The 14,082-nt window shown below is 46.4% G+C and overlaps 1 protein-coding gene across 2 annotated transcripts in view; it reads right to left on the bottom strand.

The window, feature by feature from the left end:
• atp2a3 (ATPase sarcoplasmic/endoplasmic reticulum Ca2+ transporting 3) overlaps nucleotides 1-14,082 on the bottom strand; it is a 203,933-nt gene that overhangs the window by 152,266 nt on the left and 37,585 nt on the right. For both annotated transcript variants that reach the window (XM_087977553.1, XM_087977552.1), the window contains exon 3: nucleotides 9,588-9,670. In XM_087977553.1, the coding sequence (XP_087833679.1) occupies nucleotides 9,588-9,670 (83 nt within the window). The remainder of the gene's footprint in view (nucleotides 1-9,587; nucleotides 9,671-14,082) is intronic.

Raw genomic sequence — 14,082 nt, 5'->3', positions numbered from 1 at the left:
AGACTGAACTCCAAGATCTTGCTGTACATCAATGCTGTTCAGAGTCCTGCCATTAACTGTGCACTTTGCCTTAACATTCGATCTCCCAAAGTGCAGCAACTCAGCTTACCCAGATTAAAGTCCACCTACCATTTCTCTGCAGATATCTGAAACTGATCTATATTCCACTGTATCCTTTAACAACCTTCTACACTACCCACAACTCCATCAATCTTTGCATCATTTGCAAATTTGCTAATCTACCCATCTATTTTTTTCATCCAAGTCATTTAGATATACCACAAACGGCAGAGATCAGAGTACGGATCCCCGGGGAACATCACTAGTCATGGGCCTCCAGCCTGAAAAACGCCCTTCCACCGCTACCCTCCATCTTCTATGGGCAAACCAATTCAGAATCCATGTGACCAAGTCACCATGGATCTCCTGCATCTTAATCTTCTGGATGAGCCTACCATGAAGGACCTTGTTGAAAGCCTTACTAAAATCAGTGTGTACAACATCCATTGCTCTGGACTCATCGATCACCTTCTCAAAACATTTAAACAAGTTAGTGCGACATGACTTGCCTTGTACAAAGCTAACCGCAATTTCCCCCCCGACGTGGCCGACGGTGCCCTCCACCGCATCTCCTCCACTTCCCGCTCCTCCGCCCTTGAGCCCCGCCCCTCCAACCGCCACCAGGTCAGAACCCCACTGGTCCTCACCTACCACCCCACCAATCTCCATGTACAGCGCATCATCCGCCGTCACTTCCGCCACCTCCAAACAGACCCCAGCACCTAGGATATATTTCCCTCCCCTCCCCTATCAGCTTTCCGTAGAGACCACTCCCTCCGCGACTCCCTTGTCAGATCCACACCCCCCATCGACCCAATCTCCACTCCCGGCACCTTCCCTTGCAACCGCAGGAGGTGCAACACTTGCGCCCACACCTCCCCCCTCACTTCTCTCCAAGGCCCCAAGGGAAACTTCCATATCCGCCACAGATTCACCTGCACCTCCACCCACATCATCTACTGCATCCGCTGCAGCCGGTGTGGCCTCCTCTATATTGGGGAGACAGGCCGCCTACTTGCGGAGCGATTCAGAGAGCACCTCTGGGCCACCCGGACGAACCAACCCAACCAACCTGTAGCACAGCATTTCAACTCCCCCTAGGATATGCAGGTCATTGGACTCATCCACCGCCAAACCACAACAACGCGACGGTCGGAGGAGGAGCGTCTTATCTTCCGACTGGGAACCCTCCAACCACAGGGGATGAACTTGGACTTCACCAGTTTCTTCATCCCCCCTCCCCCCACCTTGTCTCAGCCGAATCCCTCCAGCCCGGCACCGCCTTCCTGACCTGCAGTCTTCTTCTTGACCTCTCCGCCTCCATCCTACTCCGACCTATCACCCTCACCTTGACCTCTTTCCACCTATCACATTTCCAACGCCCCTCCTCCAAGTCCCTCCTCCCTACCTTTTATCTTCTCCTGCTGAACACTCTCTGCTCATTCCTGAAGAAGGGCCTGTGCCCGAAACGTCGAATCTCCTGTTCCCTGGATGCTGCCTGACCTGCTGTGCTGTTCCAGCAATAAAGTTTCAACAAAGCTAACTGTCCCTAATTATGTCATGTTTTTCTAAATCTATTCCTAAAAATCCTCTCCAATTGCTTCCAACACAACTGACAGCCATCTGACATGAAAAGGTAAGAGTTTCAGGGTGGGAGCAAAACATGGAGAAGCTGTTCCCTTACTGTCAGCGAGTCTGGGACAAAGGTCATGATAATAGCTGACCAAGTAAAGGAAACTTCATTCCAAAAGGAGAGGCCAGGATGTGGAACATGGTATCAGCTAGAGTAATCGATGCAGAGAGCGTATATGTTTCCAAAAGGATGGGCATGAATGCAACAGAAAATGAGGGGCATTATGGGTGAGGAAAGATAATTAGAGTGGGGAAGGCTTGTGTTGGGTTTTAACTCCAGCATTGTCCAGTTGAAGCAACTGACCTGTTGCAGTGTAGCTTTCCTATTTCTGCATAACGCTGCGTAAAAGCTTTGTAATATTGACCTGCAGCTCTCGTTGGTTGCTTATTGTTGCACAGCTAATGCTCTGAGATGAAATATGGTTGTGCCGATAAGAGGAGGTGAACGAGTTAAGGTGAAAGAGGTGGGTAAGCCAAGGTGTGACTGGATGAGCCAAGATGAAGTGGGAGTAGATGAGACAATTTTGGATAGAAATACAAAAGGCTAGGTGAGGTGACAGTGAATCATCAGCCAACCTTGAGAGTTTTCAAGTTTGGTTTTGGCAGGCTTGTTTGACAATAACATAAATGTCATCTTCATACTTTAACTTAGACAATGCAGAGTGAGGTGTGTAAGCTAACGGGTATTGAAGAAAAAAAAAGATTCCTCTCAATAGTTCATTCTGATAACATTAGCATTCAAAAATCAAATATATTTGAACAGGATGGCTCTACATTCATAGACTGTCAGTCAGTGTCATCACCATAGCTGTAAGTTCCCCAACAGCTAACTTGGTAAATGCACGGTTTGATATGGCACTAACCAATACACAGGTTCACATTAGTGTTTGTCTGTACTATCCTTGCCACTTCCACTGCTGAGGTTCGGGGTTAAGTTAGTTGACCAGGATCCTTGATTTCTTACAGCCAGCCCAACTCTACAAGTTCCATTTGTAAACTACGGTACATTTTCTTCCCCACCCATGTTACAACTTAAAGGAACAATTATCAGGCACTACCCACCAAGGTGGGTTAGGTATCTAACCAATATAGGAGAGGGCAGGGAATGAGGGAGGGAACTAAATTAAAATAGAGTTGGAGGAGGGAATAACCCAATCCAACTCCATGAACTCAGTTCTTCTTTCTCCTTCTCTGGGCACCTTACACACATGGAACAAAACAGCCTTCAAAGTGAGGCAGACAGACACTGGAGTCATCACTGAAGTGGAGTCATCAAGGAGTAGCTATTCTGCTGAACAATGAGTCTCTGGAACTGGGCTCAAGATCATTATTCTTCTGTGGCTTGCAATACAATTGAAAAATTGAACATTTTCCGGTGCCTTCATCGCAAACTTTCAGGTTTCTCAATGACAAGATTTTTGAATCCAAGCACAGAGAAACAGATTCGGAGCAAGAACAAATTGGTAACGACATTGCAATAAAGGGGTTGCAAATTGGTGTCCAATGGAACTAGGGAAAACTGTATTACAGGCTTTTTTTTAAAAAAAAAAAAACAGTTGGTCACCAGGACAGAATGCAATAGCTGGATTAACCAGTAATAACCAGTAATAATCAGCACATCACTGAACAGCACCGAGTTTGCCTTTTCCATTAAAACTCAGTGGCATCAAACAGGTATCCAGTGCGTCTCCCCAATCAATCTCATCACCAGACACTGCTCAATCATGTATAAATGGTCACAAATGGCAATTCATGAAGCCAGACAGTTGGATAACATTCAGAATGGAAATGGAATGATACGTTAGCAATAGGATGCTACTTAATCCCACTTGAGCAATGCCTCAAACTTGGTTCCAACTCATCTGGTAATTTCTGTGGAAAAGAACCTGAAAAGTGCCAACAGTCCCAGCTTGAGCAGACTGCTGAAACCCAGCTGGATACAGTGATACACCCCCCCCCCCCCCCCTGCACATCTCCCACACCCTCTTCTCCTGATTTCTGCAGGGGACAAACTGCATGTGTAATAACGTCAGAAAGGCTGGCCACTTCCACATTTCCACAACGCTGAAACTGTGAATCGCAGCATCATCAATTCCATTCGGAATTCACAAACTTCAAACTTGATCAGTTTGGGGTGGAGGGTGGGGGGAGGAGAAAGATGTGGGGGTTGGTGTTGGCTTTAGTGTGGGGTGGAGGTCGGTGTGAGGAAATTGGTCATTACAAGCGATGACCAAAAAAAAGGTAGCCATATTATAGGTTTTAAGCGATTTAGGGAGGGAATGGTAAAGATGCTAAGCAATAGAAATCAGAGCCAGTCGAGAGGTGAGAATGGGGGGGGGGGGGGGGGGGGGGGGGGGGGAGTGCAGAGATCTCAGAGATGTGGGGCTGGTGTGTGGATGGAAGGTACAGGTTTATACAGTGGCACAAGGTCAAGGAATGGATTTGCATACAAGCAGAGCTGCTTGACAAGCGATAACACCTTGCACAACGTGAGCTCTTATTCACCAGCCCAGACAATCAACTCATTTCTTAAATTAACCGTATTTGAACTGGAGGCATCAAGGAAAGAATTGGTGCAGAGGTTTTGAGTTTGATTTCAATTTGATAGGAAGTGGGATGTTGGACGGCACAACTGAAAGGTTTGCCTGCAACCCGACTAAAACTAACAACTTCAAAACATATCAAACAGGGGGAATCAAACTAGGACCTCATGTCATTCAATATTATTACCATCAATGAAATCCCCCACAATCATCATCCTGGGGGTCCGATTGACCAGAATCTGAAGTGGAATAGCCGTAAAAATACAATAGTTATAAGCTGAGGTCAGAGGTTGCAAATTCTCTGATACATAACTCTCTGCTCATTTCCCAAAGCCTGTCCACCATCTACAAGGCAGGGTCATGGAACACAGCCCACTTGCCTGGATGGTTGCAGCTCCAACACCACCACAGACAGCCTGACACCATCCAGGAGAAAGCAGCCAACCTGATAGATACCCCATCTCCTACCTTCAACATCCACACCTATCAGCACTGACCGACTGTGATAGCAGTGTGTACCATCTCCAAGATGCCCTGCAACAATCCTTCAAGGCTCCTTTGACAGCACCTTCTAAGCCCATGACCTCTATCATCTTGAAGGTCAAGATCAGCAAGAACACAAGGACACTGCAACTTGCAAGTTCCTCTTGGAGTCACACAGCATCCTGATTGGCAACAACACCACTGGGTCAAAACGTGGGACTGCCCTCCTAACAGTGCTGAGAGTGATCCGCACTCAAAGGACTGCATCAGTTCAAGAGGTAGCTCATCTCCTGAACAGCAATTCGGGACGGGCTTTCAAAAGAATAAATAAAATTCAAGAAATCCAGACTGCAAAGTTGTTGATGGAGGACTCAGCTTCCTATTGTCCAACCAACAAATAACCCTCAGTATGTGCAGTTCAGCTCAGAGCTCAAGGGCTCGATGCCTGTAAATATAGTCTTGTATATGTGAGGGATGTTTGGGTTTGTTTGGATATAGTTAAACTCAATGTTTATTTGCTTTTTTGGAGTGAGCGGAGACCATCTATCTGACGCATTCTGTTCAGACTTTCAAAGTCAGATTCACACACTCAAAACCTTGGAGCGCTCTTGACATAGCTCCTATACCCAGATAATAAAATACACTTCCACAAATGACGTGAAATGCAGCTTACGACCATCGTCCTGTCATTCAAAAAAATCAAAGGCAAATGAGGGTGGAGGGACCGAGCACAAAAACCCCAACAATTCAACTCTCATCCAATTGGCAGTGTGTCATATAAGGGTTCATTCTTTCTCATGAATCTCAAAGTATTTCTCATAACCCCAGAGGAGCCCTTTTCAGGATCATGCCCTTTTTGTTTAGCTTGAAGTTGAACTGCTGTATTAACCCTTCCATAGCAAGAGGCCATTCAAGAATTTAGCCAACTTATGTCAAATCAGTGAGCAGTGATAAATCCTTTCATTTCTCACAGATCGTACATTTCAAACAATGTGCTGGAAAACAAAAGCAGGAGATTTATAGAGTCATACTGCACAGAAACGGACACTTCAATCCAACTTGCGCATGGCGACCAGCAATCCCAATCTGACCTAGTCCCATTTGCTAGCATTTGGCCCATATCCCCCTCAACCATTGCTGTTCAAATAACCGTCCAGATGCCTTTTAAAATGTTGTAACTTTACCTCCCTCCACCACTGCTACCACTTGCACCTCATTCCATTACATGCACCACCCTCTGCATGAAACCATTGTCACCTGATTAAATCCTTAGGGGAGGTTGGAGGCTGAGGGGTGACCTTATAGACATTCATAAAATCAGGAGGGGCATGGATAGGGTAAATACACAAGGTCTTTTCCCTGGGTTGCGGGGAGTAAAGAAATAGAGGGCATAGGTTTAGGGTGAGAGGGGAAAGATATAAAAGAGACCTAAGGGGCAACTTTTTCACGCAGAGGGTGGTAGGTGTATGGAATGAGCTGCCAAGGGAAGTGGTGGAGGCTGGTACAATTGCAACATTTAAAAGGCATCTGGATGCGTATATGAATAGGAAGGGTTTGGAGGGATATGGGACTCGATTAATTTAGGATTTCTGGTCAGCACGGACGAACTGGACCAAAGGGTCTGTGCTTTACATCTGTATGACGAAGTCTTTGAAATGCCATCAGCATTACTGTGAGGGTATTTGATTTATCCATAGTTTACTCCCACATAAATACCAAACAATCATTGCACTCGTGTGTAAAAGAGCATGACACCTGAAAGAAAATCTTCAAACAATGCAGTAAGATGATTTTTATCTGCCTGAGCAGTGTTGGGGCTTCCCCCTGTTATGCTGTATTATCCCCTTCCTTATGCGCCATCTCAAACACACCACCTCTGACAACACAGACCTTGTTAGTTTCGGAAGAACAGAAAGCTGCAACGTAAAGGGACTTGGGGGTCCTTGTGCACAAAACCCAGAATCGAAAGAGTGTGGTGCTGGAAAAGCACAGCAGGTCAGCCCTGCCCCCCGAGGAGCAGGAGAGTCATCGTTTCTGGGATAAGCCTAAAAACCAGAAAGCTAACCTACAGGAGGAGCAGGTAATCAGGAAGGTTAATGGAATGTTGGGCCTTATTTCAAGGGGGTTGGACTGTAGAAGAGTAGGGAATTCTGCTGCAATTGTACAAAGTCCCAGTAAGACCATATTGGGAATACTGCGAGCAGTTTTGGTCTCTTTATTTAAGGAAAGATATCATGCCATTGGAGGCAGTTCAGAAGGTTCACGGCGATGATCCCGGATAATGATCAAAGTTTAAACAGTTTGGGACTCTACTGACTGGAGTTTAAAAGAATGAGAGATAATCTCATTGAAATGTATTGGATTCTTAAGTGGCTTGACAGGTAAGTGTTGAGAGGACTCTTCCTCTCGTGAGACAGTGTCGGACCAGGGGATTGTCTCAGAATGAAAAGGATGCCAATTTATGACCAAGCTAAGGAGGAATTTCTTCTGAGTGTTGTGGGTCATTGGAATTCCTTGCCGTGGAGCTGTGTGTGCATTTAAGGCGGAGGTAGATTCCTGATCGGGGAAGGGCAGGGAAGTGGGCGTGAGGAATGTCAGGGCAGCCATGATCTTACTGAGTAATGAAGCAGACTCGAGGGACTGAACCACGTGGTCCTCTTTCTATTTCTTATGGTGTTTTTTTTGACAAATTCATGGAATGTGGGTACTGCAGACGAGGCCAGCATTACCCAGAGGCAATGGAGTGTCAGCAACATTGCTGTGGGTCTGGAGTCACACGTCATTCAGACCAGGTGAAGATGGCTGTTTCCTTCCCTAAAGGACATTCGTGAACTAAATGGATTCTTCTGACAATCAACTCATGGTCATAAATTAGACTCTTACTTCCAGATTTTATTGAATTCAAATTCCACTGTCTGACTTGGCAGGATTTGAACCTGGATCCTCGAACATTAACTGGGTCTCTGGGTTAACAGTCCGGTGATAATACCACTAGCCTACCTGCCTGGATGGCCACTGCAGCGAGACAGCTATTACATTGATGGATCCTCAATACATACATCTCTATCCCCCAGTAATTACTGGTCACTAACATTAAGATCAGACATTACAGATTGCTCCATTTGGGCTTTTTGAGCCAGGTGGGTAAATGTGATGGTTACTGGGTTGTTCATGTGAAGAGCAAACACCAACCAGGTCTGTTTGAGCCAAGGCTCTCAACTTCCAACTTTGACTGGAGAGAATGGTCACTCAGTCAGGATACGGGGAATTCTTGGGGGATATCTGAAATGCAGGTAAAAGATCAGGACTTCCACTCAGTTGAGAACAGGAAGAAGAAGAATAGCTCGAATATCAGAAGCTAGGAATATTGCAGCAAGTCAGTCACCTCCCGACTCCCCAGAGCCTATCCACTATCCATAAGGCATAAGTCAGGAGTGTGATGGAATACTCCCCACTTCCCTAAATGGTCGCAGTTCCAACAACACTCGAAGTTTGACATCAACCAGGGCAAAGTAGCTCACTTGATTGGCACCATATCCACCTTCAACGTTCACTCCCTTTACTACAGTGGCATCAACGTGTACCATCTACGAGATTGACTACAGGATCTTGCCAAAGCCCCTTCACTGGATCTTCTGAACTCACTACCCTCTTCTACCCTGAAGGACAGGGTCAAGGGCATCAAGTTCCCCTCCAAGTTACTCAATCCTGACTTGGAAATATATCAGCATTCCTTCAGTGATGCTGAGTCAAAATCCTGGAACTCCCTCTCAAACAGCACTGTGGATTGCAGTGGCTCAAGGCGGCAGCTCACCACTCCCTACAAGTGGTAATGAGGAATGGGGAGTAAGTGCTGGCCAGCCAGGCACACCAACATCTCATGAATGAACAGAAAAACCTTGGGCAATAGTGGAGAGTGATGCAACAGTAAGTGTGACATGCAAAGTCAGGAATTCCTGCGCGGAAAACATTCAATCCCGATGGAGAATGAACAAGCTTCACATGAAACCAAATCCAATTTTTCACTAGCAACAGTAATAATCTGGGGAGGGCTGCTTTTAGCAACTTGACCAAGATTGGGGTTAGAAAGTTTATCCAGAGAAGTGCAGGTTAGGTGAATCGGCATTGCTAAACTGCCCATAGTGTCGAGGGATGTGTAGGTTTGGTGTACTAGTCACGGTTAAATCTGGAGGAAAGGGTTTGTGTGGGATACTCTTTGCAGGGTCAGTGTGGACTTGTTGGGCTGAAGGGCCTGTTTCCACACCGTAGAGAATCGAAGATTCTAAGCTGAATGCTATTCAGTGAGAAGCCAGCTAGAAAGGTTCATTGAAATGTATAGCACTGATGGGGAGTCTTCTGACCATTGTAGCTGTGCTGGGCACTTTGAGCGAGACATTTAGTTAATCCCAATCCCCCGCTGTGTCCTAACAGCCTTGTGAATTTTTTTTTAAACCCATTCGAATATTTGTCCAATACTCGATTTAAGGATCCAATTGAATCTCATCTCTCAAGCAACGCACCCCTGATCCACTCAGGACTGACGGTTCGGTGGGGGGTGGGGGGGGGCTTGTTCTATTTGAGAAGCCAATTGCAGCTTTTCCAACTCCAGGTGAAAGAAATCCCAGCTGAATCCTGGGACAGAGGTGACCACGGGGAGGAATAGGGTTGGACAGAACAGTTCAGCCTCCTCCCCCCTCCCCCCCCCCCCAACCCCGGCCCCGCATTCCCAGTCGGCCTCAGTAAAGAGGGCACTTGTAAAACAAACTGCAGGCAAGCAAGAGAAGATGCCTGGGATCCCAGAGACTGCGGGGAGCACGGGTCACAGGTTCGGCCGCAGAGCCCACCAAGATGGGGACGGAGGTTACTTACAAACGACACGCAGGCAGCCAGCAGGAGAATTCGCACCAGCAGCTCCTCAAACTGCTCCAGCACAAGCTGCCACAGAGACTTCCCTGGAAAATATAAAGAAACCAAAACTCATTAGTGGTGGACAGACTGACAGATTAGGCACATTTAATAAGTAAAACTGCAGTTTGTCTCAAAAGGAGGAGAACCAACAGGCAGGTTTAAAAAAAAAGCAGGGTGCATCATTGAAGGGGTCCAAACGTAGATGTTGGCATCAACTTCCAGCTCAGGAACACAGGAGGAAAACGTTATCTGGAAGATGTCTGGAAAATGCATAGACACCTAGTTGCAATTTTTGAGAAGATTTGTAGCTCAGGTTGTAAGTTTGCTCGCTAAGCTGGTAGGGTTGTTTTCAGATGTTTCATCACCACGTTAGGTAACATCATCAGTGAGCCTCTGGTGAAGCGCTGGTGTTCTATCTCACTTTCCATTTGTGTGTCTTGGTCTGTTGTGGTGGGTGATATCATTTCTGGTTCTTTTTCTCAGAGGTTGGTAAACGGGGTCCAAATCGGTGTGTTTATTGATGGAGTTCCATTGGAATGCCATGCTTCTAGGAATTCTCATGCGTGTCTCTGTTTAGCCGGTCCGAGGATGGATGTGTTGTTCCAGTCGAAGTGGTGTCCTACATCTATGTGTAAGGATGCCAGTGATAGTGGGTCATGTCTTTTGGTGGCTAGTTGGTGTTTGCATATCCTGGTGGCTAGTTTCCTGCCTGTTGTAGTGTTTGTTGCAGTCCTAACAGGGTATTTTGTAAATGACATTTGAGACACTACATCAGGCAGGCAAGTAGCCACCAGGATACACAATCGCCAACTAGCCACCAAAAGACATGACCCACTATCACTAGTATCCTTACACATAGATGAAGGAGGATACCACACCCATCCTAGGACAGACTAAACAGAGACACACACACACAGGAATTCCTCAAGGCCTGGCATTCAAACCAGAACTCTAATTAACACATCGATTTGGACCCCATTTACCAACCTCTAAGAAAAAGAACCAGCAATGATATCACCAAGACAAGACACAAATAGAAAGTGAGACAGAACACCAGCGCTTCACCAGAGGCTCACTGATTGTGTTACCTAGCATGGGGATGAAACATTGGAGAACAAACCTACCAGCTCAGCGAGCAAACTTATAGACCCTATATTAGCCTGACAAAAATAAAAGTGCAACACTTCGATGAGCCAGAGAGCACCCCCCCAGCCTCCAGTGGAAGGACTGCAGGATGGAGATCAAGTCATGACAGGAACAAATGATGCCTCCCATAGTTCAATAGTCAGCAATCATTTACAGGCACGAGTCACATCATAAGCATCGTAGCACTTGGATGAAATATTGCGCAGTCAATCCCTTGGGAGAGGAGTGGGTGGCTGCTTCAGTGTGGAGGGTCGAGAGTCTGTAAAACAATAGGTTGGTTTGAAAGAAAAAGAAGCGCTTTGTGGAAAATAAATGTTGAGCCTGTTAACCTGATAGCAGCAGCAGATTGACTGTGGCTGGAGTTCCATCATACTGTGTGTGGGTGTGTCTGTGTCTGTGTCTGTGTCGAATTAACTGTGGTAGGGTTTCATAGACACGTTCTGGCTCTTACATTATTAAAACGCTCATCTCCAGGTTAAGGCTGGTGGCTAAATATATGCAAGAAAGTATATGCACAAGTTGACAAATTGGTTTTTACTCCCTTTTACATTTAAATTATTCAGTGCAGGACCTTTCTCAGTTACTTGTCTTTATGACACTAAAGGACATCTCTGCAAAGAGGTGCCCCCACCACCCCACCTATCTGACAGCACTTGGCAGCTCCACAAAGCCCTGACTTCGGTACAGCCAAACAGGCTGAGCTGGGACCTGCAGCATGTCTCACTCCATCCCAAGTTGCCGTGGAAACAAGTGGCAGGATCTGGAAGCACACAGCTCCCTTCACAGTGGCTGCTTTCCAAATGGCAGCCCTGACAGAGAATTAGGAGTAGTTGAGTCATTTCTCCCTTTTGAAATTCTTGGAATTCCCAACAGTGTTGCTGGAATAATGTCATTACACAAACTGCTTTGTTACAAGACGGCGACTCATCACCGTCTTCGCAAAGGCAATTAGGAACGGACAATAAACGCTGGCCTAGCCTACAACACCCACATCCTGAGGGAGACGTACAAATCAAAAGGGATCAAGAGCACCCGATTATGCTGTAGATCTCAATGCAATTACATTCAAAAGAACTTGCTGGTACATGTCACAACTTGGCTCCATCCACAGTTTAATCACCTACAGGTTCCCAGTTCCTGAACAGCAGACACGCAGCCTAGTTACAGCATGGTGAAAGACAGCGTATCAAACTAACCAGCATGTAGATGCAGTGTTGGGGCCCACTCAGGTACGCCTGTGCTACTTGCAAACACTAGGCTTCCTTATTGCACCAGGTAAAAAGGTAAAAACGATGACTGCAGATGCTGGAAACCAGATTTTGGATGAGTGGTGCTGGAAGAGCACAGCAGTTCAGGCAGCATCCGAGTAGCATGGCTACTCTCTCCCCACCCCCACCCTCCTCTAGCTTATCTCTCCACGCTTCAGGCTCACTGCCTTTATTCCTGATGAAGGGCTTTTGCCAGAAACGTCGATTTTGCTTATTGCACCTTCAGCCGTACCACCCCAAAACAGAACCAAGACTGAATACTAGCCATCAGTAATTTCTGACTCTCCGGAGGCAGCCTTCCTACTATAGAGAGATCATTTGACTGAAGGTGGTACGGCTGAAGGTGCAATAAGCAAAATCGACGTTTCGGGCAAAAGCCCTTCATGGAAGACTTACTTGGTTTCCATGTTTTCCCAAAGATGTGGAGAGATGGAATTCAGTAACAACTCCACAATTGCAAACAGGCCTAGTTCCACCTCAGTACTGGTTTTAACTTGCTGAAGCAGATGAGATTACTTTGTCAAGAGAATTCTATTCTGTTGATATCATTCCCTTGACTCAGCTACCACAATGATCTCCTTGTCTGTCACCAGTACAATCTGCAGAAGACTGGGGTCTAATCTTCACCACAATTTGACTGGCTAGTACTCAGTCCAATGAGAACCAGGCATGTAGTTCAGTCATTTGGGGAAAGTGATTCCAAATTATTTTCTGCTCAGTGAGATATTCCTGACTCCAGGAATCAGGGATCCCAGACTCAGTATGTAGATAGGGCGACTGGGGGAGTTGGGTAGAGGTTTGGTGCTCGGTATCGAGCCAGGCCAGGTGTCAGATCTCTTGGTGGGACAGCATTTCAGTGACAGTGACCCCAACTGCCTCACCTTTACCGCGGCCATGGAGAGGGATAGGAAGGTATTTGATGTGGCGGGGGTGTGGGGGCATTATACTGCTGTTAGGCAGGAGCTGAGGAGTATAAATTGGGAACATTTGATTTACAGGAAACGCACAACAGAAATGTGGAGGCTGTAAGAGGAGCACTTGAGAGTGTTGGATAACTTTGTCCCACTGAGACAGGCAAGGATTGGTAAGGTGAAGGAGCCTTGGATGACAAGAGAAGAGGAACTTCTCATCAAGAGGAAGAAGGAAGCTTACTTAAGGTTGAGGAAACAAGGCTCTGGCACAGCTTTAGAGGGTTACAGGGTAGCTAGGAAAGAACTCAAAAAATGGACTAAGGAGAGCTAGGAGAGGGCACGAAAAAGGCTTGGCAGGAAGGATTAGGGAAAACCCAAAGGCGTTCCGCACTTACTTGAGGAATAAGCGAATGATCAGAGAGGGGGTAGGGTCAATCAGCGATAGTGGAGGGAACATGTGTCTGGAGTCTGAAGAGGTGGTGCTGGCCTTAAATGAGTGTTTTGCTTCAGTATTCACGAGAGAGAGAGCAAGTGAGACATCATTGTTGAGAGCGAGAACACAGTGGACCAGGTTAATAGGCCCAAATAGATTGATATTATGGAAGTGGATGTGCTGGAAGTTCTGGGAAGCATCAAGATAGATAAGTCCCCAGGGCCGGACCAGGTATATCCAAAGTTACTAAGAAAGTAAGGAATGAGCTTGCTGCACTTCTGGCAATGATCTTTGCATCCTCACTCTCCACGGGAGTAGTACTGGCTGATCGGAGGGAGGTGGATATTGTTCCTGTGTTCAAGAAAGGGAATAGGGAAATCCCTGGGAATTACAGACCAGTCAGTCTTACATCGGTGGTAAGCAAGGTACTGGAAAGGATTCTGAGAGATAAAATTTATGGTTATTTGGAAAAACTTAGTTTGATTAAAGATAGTTAGCATGGCTTTGTGAGGGGCAGGTCATGCCTCACAAACCTTATTGAGCTCTTTGAGGATGTGACGAGACATGTTGATGAAAGTCGAACAGTGGATGTGGTGTATTTCAGTAAGGCATCTGATTAGGCCCATCCCACGGTAGGCCCATTCGGAAAGTTAGGAGGCATGGGATACAGGGAAATTTGGCTGCCTGGATACGGAATT

Source organism: Chiloscyllium plagiosum, unplaced genomic scaffold (assembly GCF_037043375.1).
Source record: "Chiloscyllium plagiosum isolate Xiang-an unplaced genomic scaffold, Cpla_swu_hap1 HiC_scaffold_31, whole genome shotgun sequence".
NCBI lineage: Eukaryota > Metazoa > Chordata > Chondrichthyes > Orectolobiformes > Hemiscylliidae > Chiloscyllium > Chiloscyllium plagiosum.
This window is presented reverse-complemented; position numbering and strand designations above follow the sequence as displayed.